We start from the raw sequence: 24,898 nt of genomic DNA, 5'->3' as shown, positions 1-24,898 counted from the left end.
CTGGGATGGTCAGGGGAGACTTCATAGAGAGATAGTATGGTGCAATAAGAATTTAAGGACCAAGAAACTCCAGGTGAAGAAATTCTCTCTCCTAATGCAGATCTATATCTGCTGACCTCAGAGAATTGAATAGAGCCTTAACATGCAAACTGGCATACCCAGGGCCACACAGCCCATATGTATCTAAGGCAGGACTAACATGCAGATGAACCTAATTTAGAGGCCAGCTCTTATTCTACTAGCCCACTTGTCTCTTGCTTAGCATTTTTTTCAGGATTAAATTCCATACCATACTATCCAATCCATCCATATTCAAGGTCCTGTGTTGGAAACTAAGGAGGGACAGATAATGAATGGTACAGTCCCTCCCCTCAACAATCGCCCTGAAGAGAGACATTTACATATAGGATATGTATAAGATGTCTTAATACATCTTAAAATAAGATGTATAATATATGTCATGCATATCCTATATGTAAATGTCAAGGTTGAATGTGATTCTGCAGAGAGATCCAGACCTAAAAAAATGGAGGAGGGAGACAACAAGTTCTTTCATTAAGAGCTATAGTTTGAAAACAAACTCCAGCTAAAGAGTGCCTGCTCAGAAGGGGAATGGTCCTGGCCATCCTGGAGCTGCTGACCCCACAGAATGATAAGCAGGAACACTTGGGGCTCTGGGTTGGGAGATCTGAGATAGTTTGTTCTTCCCTCCCTCCACCCTAGGGAAGCTGGACACTCATCAAGCACTAACCTCAGCCCTGAATGAGACAGAGGAGAAGTTGGAGCCACTGAGGCAGCGCCTGGATGGACAGGGGTCCCTGCAGGGGAAACTGAGCCTGCTACAGCAGGAGGCAGAACAGCAAGAGCTCCAGATCCAAGACATAGAGAGTGACCTCAAGGAAATCCAGGCAGACAAACGGAACCTGGAGGACATTCTGCGCAGCCTACCTGAGGGTTGTGCCAGCTGGCAGTGAGAACCCAACCTAAGCTTCCCCATGCACACACATGCCCATGCCCTATGGACACACACAGACTCATGAGTAAACACATAGGTCCACCCATGTGCCAACATGTAGCCACACAAATATGTTCAACCGTGACAACATACATGCACACATTTCCACGTGTACACACTTAGCATACCTTGTAATACATGCCCACAACTGCATGACCATTCATGCCAGGGGTCCCTTCAGGGGAAACTGAGCCTGCTACAGCAGGAAGCAGAACAGCAAGAGCTCCAGATCCAAGACATAGAGAGTGACCTCAAGGAAATCCAGGCAGACAAACGGAACCTGGAGGACATTCTGCGCAGGCTACCTGAGGGTTGTGCCAGCTGGCAGTGACAACCCAACCTAAGCTTCCCCATGCACACACATGCCCATGCCCTAGGATACACACAGACTCATGAGCAAACACATAGGTCCACCCATGTGCCAACATGTGGCCACACAAATATGTTCAACCGTGACAACATGCATGCACACATTTTGATGTGTACACACTTAGCATACATTGTAATACATGCCTACAACTGCATGACCATTCATGCCAACAAGTGTCTCTCCAACTATGCCACACATGGATTCAGAGTAAAATGCATATACCCATAGCAACTTGTCTATGGGTAGCCTTGCATCCTATCCAACTGAGTATATTCACACCCATAGCACTGTATATACATATATAGGTTCCTTCCTATATACACATATAGAAATAGCCCCCGGCACCCATTCCTATCCCATGAATCATATTCCCTATTCTTTCCTCCCTCTATACATAAGCATGTGTGTGCACACCCATCCATATGGCACAATCCCAGAGACAGACATCTCACTCATAACCACATACCCTGTCCCCATACAGTGATCCATTCATGCTGCTGGGTGAACTTTGCTTGCCAGTCTACAGGTTACTGTTTATAGTTTCCAGCTCTCAAGAGTCCAGTGATGAGTTGTCAGAGTTCTTGCCTCCCTTGGGCTGGGAGAATGGGTAAATGCTCCTGATGATCACCGGAGCTTGGGTTGCAGCATTTAGGGAGATCTGTGTGTTCCTCAATCTCACCCCTGTTCAGTTCTTCACCCCTGGCTCTCTAACTCCCATTCAGAATAAGATCAGTGTCTCCCCCACTCCTGCTCCCCCACACCCATTTCACAGAGTAGGAAACCAAAGAAGCATGTGGGGTTTCTCAATGGTAGAACTTGAAACCAAAGGATCCTGAGTCCATTGCTTGACCCTTTAGGCAGATCTGTAGGACTTTGTCTCTCTCCCCCTCCCTCCCTCTGAGTGTCTTGTTTCTCTTTATTAGCTTATTCTGGTCCTTAATTTTTGTTTCTTGGAATTAATTACAGCCTCCTAAGGAATTCTCCCCTTACAGTCCTTTCCATTGCATTGAGGTCTTTTTCTACCTGATGCCACATGGAATTCATTTCCAAATTGCCTACACCTTGGAGGGAAGAAGACAGCAGGCCTGGGTTAGAGGGTAAACAGAAGCCCAGAAATTTCTATCAGCTGGAGTGATTTTTGACTCAGCAGCTTAGTTTCCTGTTGGACTTTATTAGCCATCCTCCGCAGGCCACACGATGAAGCAACCAAAGGAGTGGAGTCCCTGAGCTCAGCAGACAAAAAAGCTGACTCCAGCATCTCTTCAATGTAGAGAAGATCTCACTTCCTCAGTTCAGCTAGTCAGGTGTTTGATCCTTCAATACTGATCTCTACACTTGGAACAGATAATGAATGGCATGGATGCAGGAAGGATCATGGGGTTGGTGACAGGCTAAAAAGGAGGGATTCTGGGGCACACAGTAGGAGAGAGTAGAGAGATGGAGTGTTCAAGTACCTCCCTCCCTCCCAGCTATGGATTTGTAATATTTGGAGTGAAAGGTCCTCAGATCCCCAAAGGTTTTTCAAGTTGAAGGCAACACCTTAGAATCTGGTCTGGAGATTGAGCAATACTGTAAAGCCTTTCTGTTTAATCTAGAAATAAAAGACATTAGAAGGATGTTTGAGTTTTATTGGGACATGGCTGCTTTGTGGTGGGTTAGGGAAGTGTATACATGTGCACATGCATATCCTTCAAGCAAACAACAAGCATATATTAAGAGCCTTTTAAGTCCTAGGTTCTGTGGATATCAAGACAGAAATGAAACATTGCCTTTCTTCAAAGAGCTTTTATTCAGTGGCAGTTAGGAGGGGCAGCATATACATATAAAAATATAAAAAATACATAAAAAGTAAATAAAAGAATACGAGGTAGTTTAATGGGAATCAAGTCACTGAAAAACCAGAGAGAGCTTGAATTGTTCTAGCAGGAAACAACCCCCAAGCATTTATTAAACTCCCACTAAGTGCTGAGCTCTGGGGAGATGAAGAAAGACCAAAAATAATAATAATAATAATAATGCCTGCTCTCAAGGAGCCCACAGACTAATGGGGGATAAAAATTGGAGAAAATCACCACGGGCAAAGCACTAGCATTAAGGTGAATCCGAAAGGCTTCTTGTGGAAGGTGGTTTTAACTGGGATTAGAATGAAGTCAGATGAGCCAGGAGAAATGAGGAAGGAGAGAATTACAGACATGGAAGACAAAACATAAAAATACAGGAAGTTTTGAGTCAGGTCACCACCTGATAAAAATGATATTTAAGTCCATCAGTATATGTGTAGGATTAGAATGAAAAAAAGACAAGAAGGTCAGCTAGGGAGTTGCTTGCAATGAAGGCTGGTGCAGCTAAAGGATTGCTGTCCTTTAGCTGGGGAGTATATTTTATATAAAATGTTGGACCTGGAGTCATCTTGAAATCCTGAGTTCAAAGTTAGTCCCAGACACTTATTAGCTGTGTAACCTGGGCAAGTCACTTAATGGCATTCCTGACTCAATTTCCTCATCTGTGAAAGGTGGATAAAGATTAGCACCTACCTCTCAGGGTTATTTTGAGGATCAAATGAGTTGAAATTTGTAAAGTACTATATAAATGTTAGTCATTACTATCAGTATCTAAATATAATGATATGATCTTTTTGGATTTGGCTATCAAGTAGACCTTTATTATTGTCTCTCATTCATTCATTCATAAAATATTTATTAAGCACCTACTACTCAATCACCAGACCCTGATGACACACATGGTATTGATGATACAAATGCAAAAAAAATGGAACAATCCTTATACTTACATATATCATAGCTAATATGGTTCCAGTGGCAAAACTGGTTCTGGTGATTGTTCTCCAGACTACAACTCTTTATATCAACTCAAGAACCACTTGACTCCCTCTGTGCATTTAAGAAAATGGGAACATTGTCTATATTACATTTTTCAGCTTAGAGTCATGGGAACCTTGAAGTTCCATAACTTTCTGTGGTTAACAATCTTGAGTTCCATCAAGAAATCACTGTCCTGGGGCAACTAGGTGGTGCAATAGATAGAGCACCGGCCCTGGAGTCAGGAGGCCCTGAGTTCAAATTCAACCTCCAACACTTAATAATTACTTAGCTGTGTGGCCTTGGGCAAGCCACTTAACCCCATTTGCCTTGCAAAAACGTAATTAAAAAAAAAAGAAAGAAGGATAAACAACAAAGGAAGCCAGGTAGGTCAGTAGTGAGAATGGAGAACATCCAGAAAAATGCCCAGAGTTGAAAGATGAAGTGTCTTGACTAGCTGTCCCCTCACCCACTCCTTGACTGATTCCCGGACCAGCATTCCATCCTAGATTTGCTTTGACACTGTATGTTTTACTCCCCTAGGCTCACCTTCATCTTTCACCAAATCTGTAACCTTCGCTTGAGTATAAGACTTCTGCAGAGGCTTCTGATGGTGGTGGCGGGTGGGGAGGAGGATGGGGGGCTGGGGGGGGGGGGTGCAGCTTGTGGGCCGACAAGGGTTAAAACCTCCCTCTGGCTAGGAGGACAGGTCCAGGTTGAGGCGGGCTGGGCCGGTTTCTGCATTCTTCCCTTTTCTCCAGCAGAGGGTCTGGGCTGTCTCAGTTGTCCTACATAATAGTTGCATTCAAGAGAGGCCGGGCTGCCTAGGGGCGGGCGGGGACCGGCTGGGGGGTGTGACCGCCGCGCTGCCGGCCCCTCCGCCCTTCTGCTGCCCCCAGCCACCGCCGCCTCTGGCTCTCCTCTGGAGCTTCCCCACCGAGAGCCAGGAAGATGGATTTCGGCATGTCTGTTGCCCTGAGCAAGAGATTCCAAGGTAAGAGATCTCTTTCGGACTCCCCGTTGTCCTGGCGCCCCCCTCTCCATCTCCCTCCATCCTCTGCCACCTCCCTTCATCCTACTTCGGAACACCTGCTTATCCCCAAACCACTCCCCGGAGTCCTCCAACGCCCCGCACTCGAGGCTTTCCAAATTCGCTTTTTACAGCCTGGGAAGTCTGGAGGAGAGGAATGAGCACCTTCCTCGCCCCCTTCAAAAACGACCCTCTCCCCTTTGTTTTCCACAGGAGGGAAAGCCTTCGGCTTGCTGAAAGCCCGGCAGGGGAGGAGGCTGGAGGAAATCAACAGGGTAAGAAAGCATTGGCTGCCTCGGGCCGGCGGGGAAACTTCCCCAGATGGATCCTAAACACCGTGGACTGGGGAGTATATTTTGATCCCCATGACCTCGGCTTCCCAGGAACCTCTCCCCGATCTCATTTGTTCCTTCCCTTAGGAAAGATTTGTGTCCCCTCTAGAAAGAAGTTTGGAATCTGCCTTCATCCACATTTGTAACCCAAAAGTTCATTGATCTCTTTTTTCCCCTCCTTCCTCCCCCTTTACTCTTCTAATTGTCCTCTTAAGCATGATTGGAATAGATCTGTGTTTTCCCCACCCCCTGTTCAGACTCTCCTCTTCCAAAAGTTCCTCCACCTTCTTTTCTAAATATACCTCCCAATTGACTCTTTCTCACCCTCAGCTAAACAAGTTAGTGCTTTCTCCCAATTTGCTCAAGGTCACTGAGAAGTTTCAGGTTGCAAATTGTTAATCTCTAACCAAGAAAAGTGGGGGCAGGGATAGCCCTTTGTTGGTGAGTGTGATTCTGTCTTTTCTTTGGTCAGGGAACTCATAATTGCAGAAGAAAAACTCCCAACCTGAGAGCAAATGACTTATTGGTCAGTTTCGAAGTCATAAAATCATAGAAAGTTAGGGCAGGATAGGACTTTAGAGCAAAATAAATGAGAACTGAACGGAACCTTAAGATATCTAGTTCCGTTCCTTTTAACAGATGGAAAATAGAAATCCAGAGGGTCAAGTGAAACGACTTGTCTAAGGTCACATTGAGTTGGGTAAAGAACTCAGCTCTCCTTATTTTGAGACTGTGGCCCTTTTCACTAGACTTTTTGGACTAAATGCATATTCTGGTTTCCTAGATGTTGGAAGCCCTTCTTGTCCCTGTTCCCCTACCCATTCGTGACTCCCCCCCTTCCAGGCTTCTAAGCTTCATTCATAGTTCTTAAAAGGATTTCCTCTTATAGGTTAAGAATGAGAGAAAAAGGTTTTCTTTTTTTCTTCCTTTAATCAGAATTTATATAAGGAAATCCTTTTCACATTAAAGAAGAGTGGGGAGTTTAATCTGGGGAGAGGAGATTGCCTGACTCATGCATAATTTCAGTGAAATAATAAGGTTTTAGCTTAGAAATGGTAATATCCACACACACACCCCCCCCCCCAGGAAAGAAAACCTTCTCAAACTATAATAATAATGTCTAGAATTGATATGGTGCTTTAGGGTTTGCAAAATGCTTTCTAAACAAAAATTTTCCTAGGGAAGGTAGTATAATGCTTTTTTTATATCTCCAATTTAGAGATAAAAAGATTTATCTTAGACTTGTGAATTGACTTATCTAGGACCACCCAGCTAGTTTTAAGTTCTAGATCTTTTAACTATGCCACACAGACTTCCCTTTTCTCTTAAAGATCTGATCCCCCCAGTATATAAATTTACCCTCATGATGAATTGCAGTGCCACTGGGACCGATTCTCCATAATCTGTCTCTCTGGTGTTTGTGGAATTGGAGCTGGGCAGTGTGTTAAGGCAAGGCATGTGGGGCAAGTAACCTACCTGTCTGTTTGTTTTGGTTGTCCAGTAATGTCCAGAAACTAGCTATTTGGGGAAGCAGGGAACTTCTCAGGTTTCTAGGCATATCCTGTGTCTCCTAGATTCCCCCAAATGAGTTGGCCAATTCTATTCCCTCTCCCCATCATAGCCCTTCTTCCTTAGAAAGGGTGGCCAGGGCCCTTCTGGAAGATGCTTCCTGTTCATTCTCAGGTCAGCCTTGTTGTGGAGTTGTCTGGCAGGTCATCAAGAAGACACTGCCAGACTCATACTCATTCTTGGCTCTTCAGGAGGCCACTGGACAAAATCCTGATGCTTTAACCTCTTCCAGGTCCCAGTGGGGCCACTCCAACCCAAGCTTGAGTTACATGCTGGATGAATCCACCCATAGCCAGCAGGACCCTTAGCATTTGGCTGATGAAGTCAGGACTGGGGAACGCAGTCCTCCAGGAGAAACAATGGAGGGGAGCTGGCTTAGCTGGCTGTTTCCTCAGCCAGCCACACCCTCCAGAGATCTGGGGTGGGATAGAATGGGATGGAATGGGGTGGGAGTCTTAGAAGAGACTTAGACATCGACTATTTCCTCCCCTTTGGAATCTTAGAGATGAGGAAATTGAGGTTAAGTAATTTGCCCAAGGTCAAACAAGGAGGAAGTAGGGAACTACCATTGGGAGGGACTGAGGCAGGCTTGGTGGAAAGGGAGGAGCTTTGTATTTTTGTGACCAATGGGGTCAAAGATAAGGAAATCTGTTAATAAGACCTTTGGTTGGGCTCTGGAGCTAGTCCCATTGCATGTTTATTTGTCTCTTTCAGAACCTAGTGCCAGGCCTCAACCTAAGCTGGAGCTATCTGGTTTTGTAATTCTAGGGGCCTCCTCACCTGAGCCCCAAACATACCCACAAGCAGCTCTGACACCCCAGAAGTGATTGTGTTAGGAATGTAGGCTAGGAGGTCTCCATGTACTTGAAGTTCTTGACTGGGGTGAGTTGATAGTCAAGGGTCAGAGGTGAGTTGCATGGCAGACTCAGAAATGGTAGGGTAAGTTCACCCCAAAGGACTTTATGCATTGAGAAGCAGCAACAATTAGAAAACTAGAATCTAAGAGATATCTGTACAAAAGTCTTGTCTATGGGTCAAAATCTCCTCTGGTATACTTGTGGATAGTTGGAGTGATATGGGGGATCATCAAGGAATGAACTATGAGAGGCACCAAAAACAAAAGCAAAGGGGAAGCATTTACAATTTTGTCTCAGAGTACCAAAGGTTATTTTTTAAATGTCTGTTGATGCCCTTCCCATTACAATTACTTCTTAAATATTAAAAAATCCCATCCACCCCTACCCCAATTGAGATTGAACCTTCCCTGATGACAGAGAAAAATAATAAGCAAAACATTTGGCATAGGGGGCAGCTAGGTGGTGCAGTGGTATCCTGGAGTCAAGCAGACCTGAGTTCAAATCGGGACTCTGATACTTAATGATTGCTTAGTTGTGTGACCTTGGGCAAGTCACTTAACCCCACTGCCTTAAATAAATTTAAAACAAAAAGCTGAGAGTGCCACATCTGCCATTGTTTATAATTTTATGTTTATCATTCTTGGTGTCTTCTACTGCTCTACTTGGGAGTTGGAAGCTACAAGTTCATTATCAATTTTTAGGACTGTTCTTGGCTTTTCATTAATATTATTGCAGTCATTATCTATATTAGGGGCAGGGAAAGTCCAGTTTTATAAAGCTTGCTTAATCATTTGATCTGGCACTGCCAAGACAACTGCAGGCAGGATGCTAAATTCAATAAATCTAGTTGTTTAGGGTTGGGATTTGTATGGCCCATGAATAGTGTTATAAATATCCTTATGATCCTTGGCAGAAACAAGGTTCCCCATCCTGGGTCTATATCATCCTTTTGGATGTGCTTATTTCATTCTATTTCAGGATATATTCTATGACTATATTCTGAAGCAGTTCATTCAAATCTTCCCTTGTTGCTTTGAATTTGTTGAATTTGCTGTTTCCTCCTGCACAATAATCTATTACATTATATGGTTACAAAATAACCATAGTTATTTTCACTCATTCTCCCACTGATGAATATTTAGGGTACCAGATTCATAGGGTACTAAAAGCACTACAGTGGAGGCAAATCTCTGAGTAGCAGAGTTAAAAGAATTTAGCAACTAGGGAGCAAAAAGAATTAACTAAAAATCAAATGTACTGGTTGGCCCACTTTCCCATCCCCAAACACCAGGAAAGTTCCTTCTAGAACTCCCAGATGAACCCTTATGTCATACTAGCTAAAGAGCTGATCTGAGGCCATGTTTTATGCCAGTTGTCTCAGAAATAGTTTGTGGTGTCCTGGCCCCAATTTTACTAGCTATGGTTCTGGGGAAGTCACCCAAATGAGTTTATAGGAAGTTACCTCAAAGAAGAGCCTGCATAGTCCTCTGTAGGATATAGAAGGGATTTTCATTCAAGGTCAAGTGCATTTCTAACTTCTGAAGGGCTTCTCAACTCTCCTGAGATTCTGGGAATGAGTAAACTAGACTTTTCCCTCCTGCACTTATAAGAAATGAACCCTTCCATCATATTGGTGGTACATCTGTGGGAAAGGAGATATGTGTGTACACTAAGCCAGTGGCCTGCTGAAAGTGGCACCCAGCCACCCTTGTCTGTTCTAGAGAAGAATGGAAACCATTGTGAAAGGAAGCACCTTCAATTCTGATCCTCATGGGCAGCCTTTGTTTGGTACCAAGCATGTTGGGCTTGGAGACACTGTTTTGTTCTGTATCATGAAGGGTAAGCCTGATGTTGGGAGTCAAAGAAGACTTTCCAAAGAACTTGTCCTTGTAGAAGGGTCTTTATCCCCAGCCTCCTTTGGTCCCAGCACCAGGTTTCAGTGACTCAAGGCCCCAGGTCACAAAACATAAACAAAGAAAATAGAAATGCTCTCCAAGGGCATTTTGGGATTGGAAAATCTGACTTCTAATTTGGGGGATGGCATCAGAGGAAGGACCATTAGATCTGAATCTACTCTATAGCTCCTTCCTCTTCTCTTCTGAGCAAGCCAGGGAGCCTCCCTTCTGTTGTCCCAGTTGGGGACATTGTTTTCTCACTGTGTATATTTTGTCTAAAGGACTATGGAGATTAGGGCCTGAGCATTGCTCCCCACTCCCCCCACATAGCTGACATTCTCCACAGCCCAGATGACAGGAAAGGGGTGACCCCAGGCCAGCCAGGTCCAGCCTTATATGGTAAAGGGAGAAAAATGCTCAGACTTCCCACAGGGGCCAGGAGGCCCAGGGTTGTGTGGGCAGAGCTTTAGAATGCCCAGGCTGCTTCTGCCTAGTCTGGGAAGATTATAGTAGAGTGGAAAGGGCAATTCTATTGATGTTAGAGGATCTGGGTTCTAATCCCTGTTCTATTCATTACTGATTGTGTGGGAATGTGAGAAAGAGGAGGGAGATTGGATCTTTAAGGTCTTTCTGCCTGCTCTAAAGCTAGGATTTTGCGATGGTCCTATGAACTCAAGGAAAGTCAAAACCTTTAAGGTGGCATTTGACTGAGTTTTGTAGAGACAATCTGCCTCAACTTTGGTTCACCAGCCTGTTGCAACCTTGCTTTTACACAGTACTCTCTCTTGCTTATAAGGATAAGGATCTCTGGCCTAAGGCCAGACCCATACTCCTAGGCCCCCCCAGGTATTTAAAGGACATTTAAAGTTTTACATCCACCTTATTTCTGAAGGGTCATTTTAGAATGAAAGTAACATTAAAGATCTAGGCACACACAAACACTATTAAAAAACTAGGTTGAATGTGTACCTGTAGTAGATGGGTGTTCATTCCTTACAAGAGAGGGGATAGTCGGGTTTTGCAACTATACTTGGAAAGATTGTGTGCCTCCCTGCCACCCCATATATGTGCCTGGGTGAATATGCCCAAATGGCATTGCAAAAACACCCTTCTCTCTTGCTCTTCCTTAATATATTATAAGGGAGATGGCTGATAAGCTGCCACGTGAGCCCCAGATACAGTGTCACCACCAAAGGTTCAGCCGACCTTAGTTGCTTTGGGACCAGAGTCATGGGGAGCTGAAGATGGAATTTCTTTGGGGTTTGACTCATTTGCATGATTGGTTGTTTTTCTCTCATTCTTATACAAGAAGGTTAAGTCCTCTCAAGGCAAGAGAGCTTCCATGGGAAATGTGAGATCTTTGGTCTTGGTAATCACCTTTACTCCAACAATTTGAAAGGCACTACGCAGATCACAAGCAATATAGCCCTATGTAGAAGATTCTGTACTACAAAAGTAAAGATACTGTAACCTTGCTATATGGCTGAACTTGAGCCCAAGACTTATACTCAAATCCTCTTTTCCTTTGAGACATTGAACCCCTTTGGATGAGTTCCAGGGCATAACTGCTTTCTATCCTATTTTCCCATACACGTCCCTCCACAGGGTAGAACAAGACCAGGCAGGGTAAGGAAGGTACAGGCAAGCAAGAAGTGAGCTCAGAAAAAGTCAGCTAAGTTAGGAAGGAACAAGCAGCTAGGCTGGCAGAGTCTAGAAATAAATGGATCATGGAATCAGTCAAGAAAGATGTCACTAGGGTGGCTAGGTGGCGTAGTGGATAAAGCACCAGCCCTGGAGTCAGGAGTACCTGGGTTCAAATCCGGTCTCAGACACTTAATAATTACCTAGCTGTGTGGCCTTGGGCAAGCCACTTAACCCCATTGCCTAGCAAAAAAAAAAAAAAAAAAGATGTCACTAGCAAAGAGAGTTCTGATGCCTACTATTATATTGCTTGCTGGATCCACAAATGTTTATCTTCATCAAGATAAAATCAGAGGATTATAGCTAAAATCTAGAAAGGAGTAAAGGTACTAGGATCCCCAAAGGTCCTCATACTACTTTTCATATCAAATAGAGTCCTAATAGATCACCAAATCCCAGAATTCTAAGAAATCTCAAAGTCATCAAGTACAACTCTTGCCCAGAGTTTGAATACCTTTTGGAATGTTCCTGCAACTGATGTCTTCTGGAAATTCTGCATATTTCAGGTTCACTCCTTTAAGATAATAATAATTATGAATTTCATTAAAATAGATAGCATTTATGTTGTTTGGTTTCAGTTATTTCCTCTTTGTGATCCCCATTTGGGGTTTTCTTGGCAAAAATACTTGCATTTTCTTCTCTAGTTCATTTTACAGATGAGGAAACTGAACCAAACAGGGATAGTTAACTTGCTTGGGAACACATATAGTAAAGGGTCTGAGGCTGGCTTTGAACACAGGAAAGTGAGTCTTCCTGGCACCAGGTCCAGCACTCTATCCACTGCAACAGTTAGCATTTATTTTACATTCATTACTTGGTATAGACTATGTCTGATTACGTGCTATTGACCTAGATACTGAGGTACATTTCCTTTTCTTTGGGCACACCACTAGTAAATGCCAGAGCCAGGGTTTAAACCCAGATTTCTCCTGTCTCTGTGTTCTGTGTATTTTTTTTCTATAACACAAGAATTTATATTCTTTGAATCTCAGGTTCCTTTTCAGTAAAGTGATTCCTTCCTCTGATCCATACTTTCCTATATCTCTCATTCTGGCTGTAAATTGCTTCTAAAATTCCTTCTCACTACTCTGAGGATGGTCCGAATAGGAAACTTTAAAGAATTGAGCTGCAACCTTCCTATATTCCAATACAAACTCTTTTTTTTTTTTTTTGTCAATGGAGGTGAAAACCCTCCACGTTTTTCCCTTTTCTTTTTTGGAGGCCGATCCTCAAACAGGACTGGAGATAATAAAAGCTTGCAGCCTCTCTTGGATGTTTAAGAATGAAGGTTCTTCTTTCCCTAGTCCTTGAAACCCTCTGATTAATAAACTTATAACTAACTAGAGTAAGGAAGAAACAATGGGGAAGGTAGCTAGCTAGTAATAATGCACTGGTTTGAAAAATCAGGGCTTTTGGTGAAAGTAAAGTTAGACTGGATCTTGGACAGATTCAGACTCTTGTCAGGATACACATGGTGAATAATTTCCCAGTCTTAGTTTTGTAACTAGTATCTTCTGTATTTTTTAAATAATAATATATGATAGCATTTATATAGTCCTTTTAAGACTTGCAGAGCACTTTACATAAACTAGTTCATTTGTCTTCAGACATGTCTGACTTTTTGTGATCTTATTTTGGGGTTTTCTTGGCAAAAAATACTGGTTTGGTTTACCATTTCCTTCTCCAGCTCTTTTCCCAGATTTTATAAAGTGAAACAAATAGGGTTAAGTGATTTGCCTAGGGTCACCTAGCTAGTAAATACCAGAATCAGGATTTGAACTCATGAAGATGATTCTCCCTGATTCCAAGCCACTTAGCTGCCTAGTATGGTAGGTACTATCATTACTCCTATTTAACTTTTCTGAGAGTGATTTTTAGTGATTTGCTCAGGGTAATTCAACTAATATCTGAGGTAGAATTTGAACCTCAATTCTCCAAGGATGATTAATTGTTCTAGACTGAGAATTCAAGTGGATTTTCTGCTGAATCATTTCCCCCCCACTAAACCCAATATTAAAGTTTATTTATGTATTTTTTAAAAATATCTGTCACTGCACCTGTGGTCCATCACCTCCTTTCTAAGAGGCTAGAGGCAAACTTCACCATCATTTGCTGCTGAATTTTCCTGCTCTGTGAAAGTCATTCTCTTTAAAAAAAGATTAAAGATTTTTAAAAAGTAGAGAAATAATGATAATAATAATAATAGTAATAATAATAATACCTTATACCACACTTAGCAGTTTTCAAACTCCTTTCACATACAATATCATATTCAATCCTCAGAACACTTTCACAAGATAAGGGGGACAGATATATTAGCCTATTAACAACCTTTTTAGTTTCTTAAGAAATAATATATTTCTGTAAAGGCCTTTCCAAACTTTTGGGAAAAACCCCTTGGAAAAGAGATGATAGAGAAGAACAAAAGAACACAATGGTTTTTCTTAGAAAAATGGAGTGAAGATGATAAGCAAATTTAACTACGTCTTCCCCAACCTTGAAGTGATTTGGTTATTGACCCATCTGAAGGAAATCTCTTAACCTGCCCCCCTGAAGTGAATGGTAAATTGGCCTTCTACATTGAGAAGGGATTAAGATATCTTTTGGAAGTAGGAGGTTCCTTTGTTTAACTCTAGGAGTGACACTAGTCTTGGAGGAAGAGGGTAGTGATTTGGATGTTACCTTCTGAAATGCTACTATAGACTGTATTTTAAGATATTTTTCCTTGTTTAAGATTTCTTTAAGTGTTATTGGGAATCTTGGGGCAGAGGATCATGCCCAGGAACATGGGAGACTATGGCAGTTTGATCATCTCTCTAAATTATAAATACCTTAGGTGTAAAATGGTAAATTATATCATTTCTAGTAGACCAGAACCTGAATTGCAGAGTACAGTATAAGTATTAATATTTTCTTTTTCTTTTTTTTAGGGGTTTTTTTTTTTTTGCTATATTTTCTTTTTCAACCTCTTCATTTTACAGATAAGAAAACTGATTCCACTTAAGGTTAAGTCACTTGCCCAATATCACATATCAAGTTCTATGAAAGAGGCTGTACTGTGAGCTCAGTTGGGATTTCTGACTCTAGGTTCAAAGTTCTTTCTGCCATGCCATGCTGATTTTCTTTAGAAAAAATTCAAGATCAGAGCAAGTCACACTATATGATGCCCCCATTCTGACACAAGAAACCATCTTTATTACTGTGAAATCAGATTAAAATGAACTCCAGGGGTGGTCTTCAAGAAGAAAATAAGTCAGAAATTCTTACTGTGAGGTCTGTGAACTTTTTAAATATCTACTTTTAAATGTAATTGGTTTCATTTGTAATCGAATGTATTTTATACATTTTAAAACATCATTCTGAGAAAGAGTTCATAGGCTTCCCCTTACTGCCAAAGCTTAAGAAACTGGAAGTCAAAAGTTTTGAGTGTGTGTGTGCCTGTGTGTTGGGTGAGGGGGGGAGGTGATAAAATAAAGGGAATTTGGCCTTGATGATAGTTGAGGATTGTTAAGATGACTGAGAGAGAGAGGGTGGAGAAAGGGACAGGGGTGGGGAAAGGGACAGAGAGAGAGAAAACTTGTTGGTATATTTTTAAAAAATGTTTTTAATTGATATTTTCTGTTTCTTACATCATCACATTATCCAAATATCCCTCTATATCCCCTTCCCAGAAAGTCATCACAGAAGAAATAGAATTTTTTATAAGAAAAAAATCAGCTCAATACATTGAAAAACTCTGAAAACATGCACCAAAACCACTGTCAACCTTCTACCTCCACAGAGGAGTAGGTTGAAGGTATCTTCTAATATTTCTTCATCTAAGTCCTCAATGATCTTTTTAATTTTGATGTATTTACTTTTGATTATTTTGATTTGTGGTTGTTCTTTCCATTTAGATTGTTGTAGTTATTGTGTATATTGTTTGGGGTTTTTTTGTTTATTTGTTTTAGGTTTTTTGCAAGGTAATGGAGTAAGTGTCTTGCTTAAGGCCACCTAGCTAGGTAATTATTAAGTGTCTGAGGTCACATAAAACCCAGGTCCTCCTGACTCCAGGGCTGGTGCTTTATCCATTGCGCCACCTAGCCACCTTATGAATATTGTTTTTTTGACTGTGCTTACTTCGCTTTGTATCATCAGTTCATTGTATCTAATCATTGTATGCATCATTTCATATAGCAAAGTAATATTTCATGACATTCTCATACCACAATTTGTTTAACAATTGTCCAATTGGTGGGGATCTATTTTGTTTCTAATTCTTAACTATTACAAAAAACTCTTCTAAAGTATTTTTGAATATATGAGGACATTCTTCTTATTGATGAATTTCTTGGGGTATAAGCCCAACAATGGATTCCTTGGTTCAAAGGGTATAAACATTTTAATTACTTTATTTGCATAATTCCAAATTGCTTTTTAAGATTGTGTACCATTTCATAGCTCCACTAATAATCTTTTAGTATGCCTATTGTTCTACAATTCCTCCAACATTGATTCTTGTCATTTTTGGTCATTTTTGCCAATTTGCAGGGTATGAGATTATATCTCAGATTTGTTTTGATTTACATTTCTCTAATTATTAATGATTTGGAGCATTTTTTCATATGATTTGTGAATACTTTGCAGTTCATATCCTTGACTACACTTATCTATTAGGGAATGACATACACACATATGTATCTATATGGGTGTTGTTATGTGTGTTTTTTTTATTGTTTATATATCCTGGATTCCAAGATTCCAAACCCTTGTCAGAGAAGTTTGATACAAAGCTATTTTTCCCATTTAACCATTCCTTTCTTATCCTAAATGCATTAATGTTATATGTAGAAGTTTTTCATTTTCAATAATCATTTATCTATTTTATCTTTTGTAATTGCTTCCAGCTCTTGTTTGATTAACAATATATGTCCTATCCATAGCTGTGAGAACTTTTTTTAAAAAGCTTTTCAGTTACTACTAAGGGAACCACTTATTCCCACTAGACACTTTGCTAATTCACAGCTCAGTGCAGTAGCAAGGAGAACTGGGCCAAGGGCCATTGCTCCAGCTTTAATATTTACCTTTGAGAGAGAGAGAGAGAGAAAAGATCAGGGCAAGCTAGGTGGTATATTAGATGGTGGTGGAATTAGAAAAATTTGAGTTAAAATACAACCTCAGATGCTTACAACTATGTGACCATGTGCAAGTCACTTAATCTCTGCCTCAGTTTTCTTGATTGTAAAATGAGCATAACTTAATTTCATAAGGATATTGTGAAGAGCAAATGAGATAATAATTGTGATTAGTGATTGAAAAAGGCCATGACATCAAATGCATGATGGCATGTCATGAACATTATGCACATTATGTTGATTAAAGTAATGGAAATGTTGTAGTATAGTTGCAAAACTGAGTAGCATAGATAATCAAATTACAGGTTAGTTTGCCCTACTGTTGATGCCTTGTCACCAAATATTATCTGACAGTTTAGTCCATCATGAAACAGTTGAACTCATCACCATAAAATTACCACATTGGTGATTAGACCACTGAGCTATCTTTTCACTTAACCCTACTGTTGAAAGATCATCACCATTGATATTTGTAAAGTGCCTGACTTAGAGTAGGTGCTTAATAAATGAGTATTCTCTTTTCACTCTTTTTAAGGAAAGAGCTGTGGACTTTACAGGAAGAGAGGCAGGCAGTTCAAATGGTTGGAATCAGACACATGAAGTTGAGAAGCCTGTACTGGCCATTCTACTGCTTAAGAGCCTTCCTCCTCTGTGTGTGTCCTATGGGGAGATGGGGGTGGAGGAGGAAGGGGAGTTTAGTCAATAGCAGCTGCTGTGAGTGGTGAGGACCATCTGGAGGAGGCATGGAGGAAGGTCAGCCTCTCTCTCCTGCATTTTGAGCTCAGCTGCTTCTTCCTTTACTAGCCCCTCTGTTAGCTAAGGCATTTAGACTTTTTTGGATGGTAGGAAAAGGAGACTACTTCAACCTCTCTTCTGGTGCTTCTTTCTTTCCAGCATATACTCCAAGGGATGCCTTACTGGGACTAGAAAAATAAGGGATAGAGTTAGGAACTAGTAGTTTCTAGACTCAGTAAGAAAGAAGTACAGAAAACACACAGCTTTGCATCAATAGGATTCTAGAGAGCATCCAATTCAACTCCTACATTTTACAGATGGGAAGAGAGTTGACCAAGCCTCACAGCTAATTAGTGAATGGAGATAGCATAGTATAGTAGGCGTAACATAAAATGTGCATAGTAGGAAAAACTCAACCCTTTCATTTTATAGTTGAGGAAACTGAGGCCCACATTCAAATAGTAAGTCAGTGGCAGAAGTGGGATTTGGAGTTGGAGAACTAGGTTTAAATCCTACCCTTCTGTTCTGTGACTATGTGCAAGTCTATATGCAAGTCACTTTGCCTCTATGAACCTTGGTTTCTCCATCTGTAAAATGGGGCAAGAGTATTTGTATTGGATGATCTCTCAAATTCCTCTCATGTTATAAGAATGGCAGAGCTGAGACTGGAAGCCAGATGTTCTGACTCCTATTCTCTAATTATTTCCTCCACACCACACTTGTATCTTCTCTTTTCAAAGGAATTTGTTTAAGGAGATCAAAATGAAAATGTCTGTATCAGATGCAGTCCTGAACTCACCACTTCTACCACTTTCCTAATTAACTCCACCCTGTACTGGTCATTCTTTTCACCCACATTCCAATATATTTATATTTCTTATACTCATTTATGTCCAACTTTGAAATCTTTCCCTAGTTGTTTCATGGGTGTAGGTTCTATTTCTGAGAGAATTGATTCTGCCTTGTTCTTATTTTAATTTTGGCCCTACTCCCCCTGATCAAATTCTTAGAAATAAGTTGTGTATACAGATAGCACTGGATAAATATTTCTTGAATGAATACATGAATTAATAAGTTAATTCATTCACACTCGAGATAGGGTCAAGAGTTGTTATAAGATCTCAGAAATTTTGAACAGAAAGAGACCTAGAAGAAGGCCCCGGAATGGGAAAAAAAAAAAAAACTGGGAAAGAGGAAGTCGAGCAGAAAACCTTGAAAGAGAAGGGCCTCAGAAAAGAGAGACTTTGAAGCCACCGAAGACTAAATTCAGCTTACAGTAAAATGAATACAGAAGAGAGGGCTCAGGAGCATACAAATCAGGGCCCAGGTGTGGCAGAAACTGGTCTCTGGGATGCAGTAACCAGCCAAGTCAGCTGAGCCTTTTCTTAGGATAGGGCCAACAGTGCTTGGGCAAGCCAGGAAATTACAGCTGCCAAACTCCAGTACCCCAATCAAAGTGGTCACATTTGCTTCTTCCTTTGACATAGGGTATGCAGTCATTATCATAGACTATTGGTTTTGGAAGGTCCCATTGAGATCCTCTAATGCAGGAGTTCCTAACCATTATTGTATCATAGGCCCCTTGGGAAGTCCACTGAAACCTAACAAACCTTTCTCAGAATGGTGTGAATAAATAAACATGCATAGGAGTATATACAGTATACATATATATTATTATGAATACATATTACACATATTGCATGTATATAAATACATAGGTATTTGCATAGGCAAATACATATAATATAAATAAAAATAAGATTATAAAGCAGTTAAACTATATTAAAATAGAATTTTCAAGATTTTTTTAAAAACAAAAAGGTCACAAGCGGGGCGGCTAGGTGACATAGTAGATAAAACACCAGCCTTGGAGTCAGGAGTACCTGGGTTCAAATCCGTTCTCAGACACTTAATAATTACCTAGGTGTATGGCCTTCGGCAAGCCACTTAACCCCATTTGCCTTGGAAAAAAAAAACCTAAAAAAAAAGTCACAAGCCCTAGGTCAATAATTCCTGAATTCTAGAATAACCATCTCATTTTATTGAGGCCCAGATTCACATGCAGCCAATGGCTGAAGCTAGACTCCCAATTTCTGCTCTATTTGCCAAATAACTGAATTGTTTGTTTAGATTTTGCAAGGCAAATGGGGTTAAGTGACTTGCCTATGGCCACACAGCTAGATAATTATTGATATCTTAGACTGGATTTGAACTTAGACACTCCTGACCTCAGGGCCACTGTTCTATCCACTGCACCACCTAGCCACCCCCAAATAACTGATTGTTTATCAAAGAGTCAGAGATCCTCACCCCGTCAGAGATCCTCACCCCAGTCTTGTGTTTGCTTTCTCTTTTCATTTAATCTCATAGGCTTCTGGTTTTCTTAATTGATGCAGGAATATGAGTGCCCCCTAAGGAGGCGATAGGAGAAGCCATGGAGGGGATTTTCTTTCTTTCTCTTTTTTGGGAAGTAACTTGCTCAGGTTCACACAGTTAGTAAGTATCTGAGGTCAACTTTGAATTCAGGTCCTTCTGACTCCAGGGCCAGTGCTCTACCTACTGTGCTGCTTAATCACTAAGATTTTCTTGACCAACCAACTCAAGCCAGCAAGTCAACTCTTTTTTTGAGAGACACTTTAAAAATGCTGAGGATACAAAAATGTCCAAAACAGACCCTGTCTTCAAGGAGTTCAAATTCTAATGACAGAGACAACATGTAAACAACTGTGTACATACAAGATGTATCTAGAGTAAATGGGAAGTAATCTCAGAGGGAAAGTAACCAACACTTGTGGGAATAGGGGGACCAGGAAAGACCATTTGCAATAGATGGGATTTGAGCTGGGTCTTGAATGAAGCTGGTGAGACCAAGACAAGAGAAAGAACATTCTAGACATAGGAGATAACCCTTGATAATATCAGTCATTGAATAATAAGGTATGTGGAGAAGAATAAGAAGACCGCAAAGGTAGGAAGCGGTCAGGTTGTAAAGGATTTTAATAGTCACAATGAGGATTTTATATTTGATTCTAGAGGTCATAGGAAGCCACTGGAGTTTATTTTACTGGGAGAGTAACATGGTCAAATCTGCATTTTAGAAGATTACTTTGGCAGGTGATTGAAGAATGGATTGGAATGAGGAGATACTCAATGTGGACAGATAAATCAGCAGGCTAATGCCATAGTCCAGGTATGAGATAACTGCATCAAGGTAACAGTGTTAGAGGAGAGAAGGGGATGTATATGAGATATTAGAAGAGATGTTACTAATAACAGGACTTGGCAATATCATCCCCTCCTGTTCTTGCTATTCATACTCTGAAATGTTCCATACATAGCTCTTCAATAATACTTGTTTCAAAAACACAAGTTTATTCCAACACGATTGAAATATTAGGGAATATTTTGAGCATAATTTACTTATGCTTAATTTCTTCCAAGTGGAAAATCAAGGAAACAGAAGTCTACACTTCATAACTCACAAGCTGCAACCCTTCCAATGCCCACTTACACAAGCAAACTTCAGATCTTTTTCAAGGAAAAATATCATGTTCAAGTTTTTGAGCACAGTATCCCTAATATCCCATTTTCCCTATAAGCATTATGATTTTTGCTGGGAATTTTTTGCATAGGACTATGTTTTTTGGGGGGAAATGCATGAGTTCCACTAGAGCAGGGCTGACTGTTCTTCACAATTTCCCCTTTTTCTCCCAGGTAGAACAAAAGTCACTTTTCCCAGGCCCCACATTCCTACCCAAATTTTAAGAAAAAAATGGAAGTCTGAGGGAGTGTGAGAAAGAAAGAAAACAAAAATCCTGAAAGAATATTTATCTCTTAATACACATATGACTTCATATTTTTCCAACACACATGTTTATTTAAGTAGATTTATGCCTGATCTATAAAATTGAATTACTCATACTTTACAGAGAATTGAACCAGATTGTCTCAGATCATCTTCTAAGTTCTTAGTTCTATCATTCCTCGTTATTTCTGAATGGTTTGAAGTGACAGTATTTTCCTCTAAATTATCAGAGGACCTACATAGCCACATGAAGGTTCATATTTCACCTCTGAGGCTTTTTTGTATGACCTCTCTGAGTCTCACTTTTCTTCATGTGCAAAAATGAGGAGGGTTGGACCACATGGCCCCAAGATCACTTTCAACTCCAGGTCTATGATGCTACGATGTCATTTGATCCTCAAAGTAGCCCTTAAGGGAATAGGAATAGGTAGATCAGATATTTATAGTCCCATTTTACAGATGAGCAAATTGTGGCTCTGAAATATCAACTTGCCCAGGATTAAAAAATGAAGAACCTAAGGTTCAGACTAGAACCCAGACATCCTCTTGGCACTACATCAGACTGTCTTGGGAAGAGGAGGCACAGGAGCTAGGATGTGTCCAGTCAGGTATAATTGAAGTATTTAGAACTTCCTGAAAGATACCCCTCCCTTCCATGTTGCATCCATCACCATCTCTAGCCTTCTGAGAGGATCTGTGAACTAATTGTAGCACTGAACACATATCTTGCCCATAGTAGGTATTTGTCTTATGTTTGTTGAATTAGTGATGGAGCTTATCTAGCTATTACCTCAGGTCTAGGTAGATTGTGGAGCCTGACCTTTCCCTTTGGTGCCACCCTGGAGTACAGAAACCCTCCTTGGCTCATTGGTTTGTGGAGGGAATCTGTAGGCAAATGAACTTTGGTGTCAATTAATCCCCCTCTCTCCCCTTGTCTTTCCCACCCCCTGAGGACTGTTCCTCTCTGTCTCTCAGGAATTTCTCTGTGACCAGAAGTACAGTGATGAAGAAAACCTGGAAGAAAAGCTCACAGCCTTCAAGGGTAAGCCTGGGCCGGCAGCCCCTAGGACCCCTCTGGGAGGGCTTCCAGACAAAGCCCTCTGTCCTGGGAAAGCCTAGGGTCAGTTGCTGTTAACTCTGTTCCTTGTTTCTTTTGGATTCATTCCTTGGATGGCAAACAAAGCAGCCAGATATATCTCTATCCCATGAGTCTGGGCCATGACCCTATATCCATTTTGGAACTCACCCTGTCCCTTTTTCCCTTTGTGTTTCTTTGTGAAATCCAGGCTGGATACACCTGGTGTGGGGTTCTCAGTGAACCCCACTGAAGGGAGAGTTCTTTCCCTCCTATTGCTTTCTTGGTTCCTCAGATTTTTGCTCACTTTGACTTTTCCTGCCCAGAAGATGCTTTCCATACCTTTAGGTCTCCATGCCCTCCAGGACTGTAGACATCCTAAGCAGCACCCTTTCTTCTCTCCCTCTCCAGCCTCAGGTTTGTAGGCTGGCTTTTTTCTACTTTGCTACCCGAGCCCCACTGGCTCTCTGTAGCCTTGCACAATCAGTCCATTGTGAGCTGCCCTCTCCCCCTCCAAACAGAGCGTCTCAGGAGCCCCTGTGGAGAATGGGCATTTGTGTAGTCGCTCTGGGGCAGGGGGGCAGGATTTCTGCCCATTGAATCCCAGCAGCACGGGATGAAAAGAAAACACGAACATGGAGCCCATGTTGGAAAAGAGGCTGCATAAAGGCTCTTCTGTCTCAGACCATGCCTTCCAACTTCCAGCCAGCAATCTCCCTCCAGAGAGGAAATATATATGTAGGGAGTGTGAGTGGGTAAATCTTTTCTGGATGGGTCCATACACATGGGGCAGAGGAAGCTTTGTCCTTGGGGAGGACATACAAGCAGTCATATACAACTTCTTGACCCTAAGCAAATAAACTTTATGATATGCTAACAAGTTGGTCAACAAATGTTTACTAATCATTTACAACGTACTAAATTATGGGCTCACAAAGAAAAGCTAAAAATCCTAGTCCCTGCCCACAAGGAGTTCACAGTCTAAAGGGGGATGCATGCACTGGATATATACCACATAGAAATAGGACAAGTGGAAGGCAATCTCAAAGAGAAGGGGCTAGAATGACCAGGAAAGACCTCTTAGGAAAGTTGGATTTGAGCCAAGTCTTGAAGTAAGCCAGGGAAACTTAAGAGAGAGAAGTGAGTGGACATGAGAGCCAGTCAGTGCCAAGGCTTGGCCTAGAAAGAAAACTGAGTATCTGGAAATCTAAATTGAAGCAAAAGCAAACAATTCCTGCCCTCAAAGAACTTGCATTTTAATGCAGAAGAGGAGTGTGAAGGGAGGTGATGCATAAAAGGGAGGTGAAAAGGGGAGGGGAGGAGGAAGGGACACTGGAGAAGGTGCCATGTAAGGGGACATGGTGGTAAGGTCCTGAGAGTCAAAAGCACAGTCAGGAGGAGAATGAAGCATACATAGCTTGTTTGTGTCCATTTCCAAAATAAAGGACCCAAAAGAATTACTCCAGTGGATAAGGGAGGCTTTCATAGAAGAGGGATGCTTCAGGGTGATAAGGCAGCTGGGTCATTGTGGCAAAATCCAGAGATGTAGACAACAGAAAAGGTGGGGAGGAAGCAGGTTATGAAGAATTCACTGCCAGAGTAGTGAATATTTGATCTTGGAAGTAATAGGGAGACATTGAAGTTTAAACTAATCAGGTTGGCCCTTTAGGAAAATCACATTAATCTCTGAGTGGAGGAGAGACTTGAAGCAAGACAGTAACCTTAACTGTACTAGGAAAGTTCAGAAGGTGAGGGAATGTTGACTTTAAGATACCTATAGGACATCCCATTAGAGATATCTGAGAAGCAATTGGAGCTTCATGACTGTGACTCAGTAGAGAAACTGGATGTGTAGGTCTGGGAATCATCTGCATACAGATGATACTTGGGAGCCAAGGAGTTTACTAAGTAAGAGATTTTAGAATGAAAAGAAGCTCAAGACAAAAACTTGGAAGAAATCCTTGGTTAGCTGATATGACACAGATGAAAACCTGGCAAAGGAGACCAAAGAGGAGAAATTGGGTAACTCATTACATTTTTTTTCCTCCTCATCATCTTAAATAAGTAGGCTAGTTAACTAGTGGTTCAAAGTATGTCCTATGTGTCATCTCAGTGATCACTTTTTTTGAAAATTAAATGTTTTAATAAAAACATTACTAAAAATTAAAACAATCAACTAAATTTGGTTAGTAAATAGTTACATTTTAATTAATTTCAGTGAAGTATGATAAACATTTTTCAATTTTCATATTTAGTTTATCTCCTTCGTGTCTATCTTTTTAAATTTTCTGACTTTAGACAGGAAAAAAAAAGGAATTTACATGATTGTTATAAACTTAAAAGAAATAGCAAATTCTGTGTAATAGATTTTTAATTTAATGTGCAATCATCTTTTTTTATTATACTATGTTATGGAAATGCTTGTCTTATTCCATAAATTAAAAATAAAATTTTTTAAAAAAGACTAAGTTCATAGCCTATTTTATGAAAAAGGTCTCTAAGTCCACATGAGAATTCATTTTTTTTCATTTATTTTGCTCATATAGTGTATTCTGTTCTTAATTGTTTTTCATGGTTTGTT

The 24,898-nt window shown here is 40.9% G+C and overlaps 2 protein-coding genes across 5 annotated transcripts in view; both read left to right on the top strand.

Annotated features, from left to right (window-relative positions):
- The window catches only part of LAMC3 (laminin subunit gamma 3), an 88,335-nt gene extending 85,334 nt beyond the window's left edge, over positions 1–3,001 (top strand). For 2 of the 3 annotated variants that reach the window (XM_074210904.1, XM_074210903.1), the window contains exon 28: positions 724–3,001. In XM_074210904.1, the coding sequence (XP_074067005.1) occupies positions 724–974 (251 nt within the window). In that variant the 3' untranslated portion in view covers positions 975–3,001. The remainder of the gene's footprint in view (positions 1–723) is intronic. The other variant, XM_074210905.1, reaches the window with a different exon arrangement.
- Positions 3,002–5,082: 2,081 nt separating this feature from the next.
- Positions 5,083–24,898, top strand: part of AIF1L (allograft inflammatory factor 1 like) — a 30,281-nt gene continuing 10,465 nt past the window's right edge. The window contains exons 1-3 of one of the 2 annotated variants that reach the window (XM_074210900.1): positions 5,083–5,198; positions 5,448–5,509; positions 22,218–22,284. In XM_074210900.1, the coding sequence (XP_074067001.1) occupies positions 5,156–5,198; positions 5,448–5,509; positions 22,218–22,284 (172 nt within the window). In that variant the 5' untranslated portion in view covers positions 5,083–5,155. The other variant, XM_074210902.1, reaches the window with a different exon arrangement.

The sequence above is a fragment of the Macrotis lagotis genome, chromosome 1 (genome assembly GCF_037893015.1).
Source record: "Macrotis lagotis isolate mMagLag1 chromosome 1, bilby.v1.9.chrom.fasta, whole genome shotgun sequence".
Lineage (NCBI taxonomy): Eukaryota > Metazoa > Chordata > Mammalia > Peramelemorphia > Peramelidae > Macrotis > Macrotis lagotis.
This window is presented reverse-complemented; position numbering and strand designations above follow the sequence as displayed.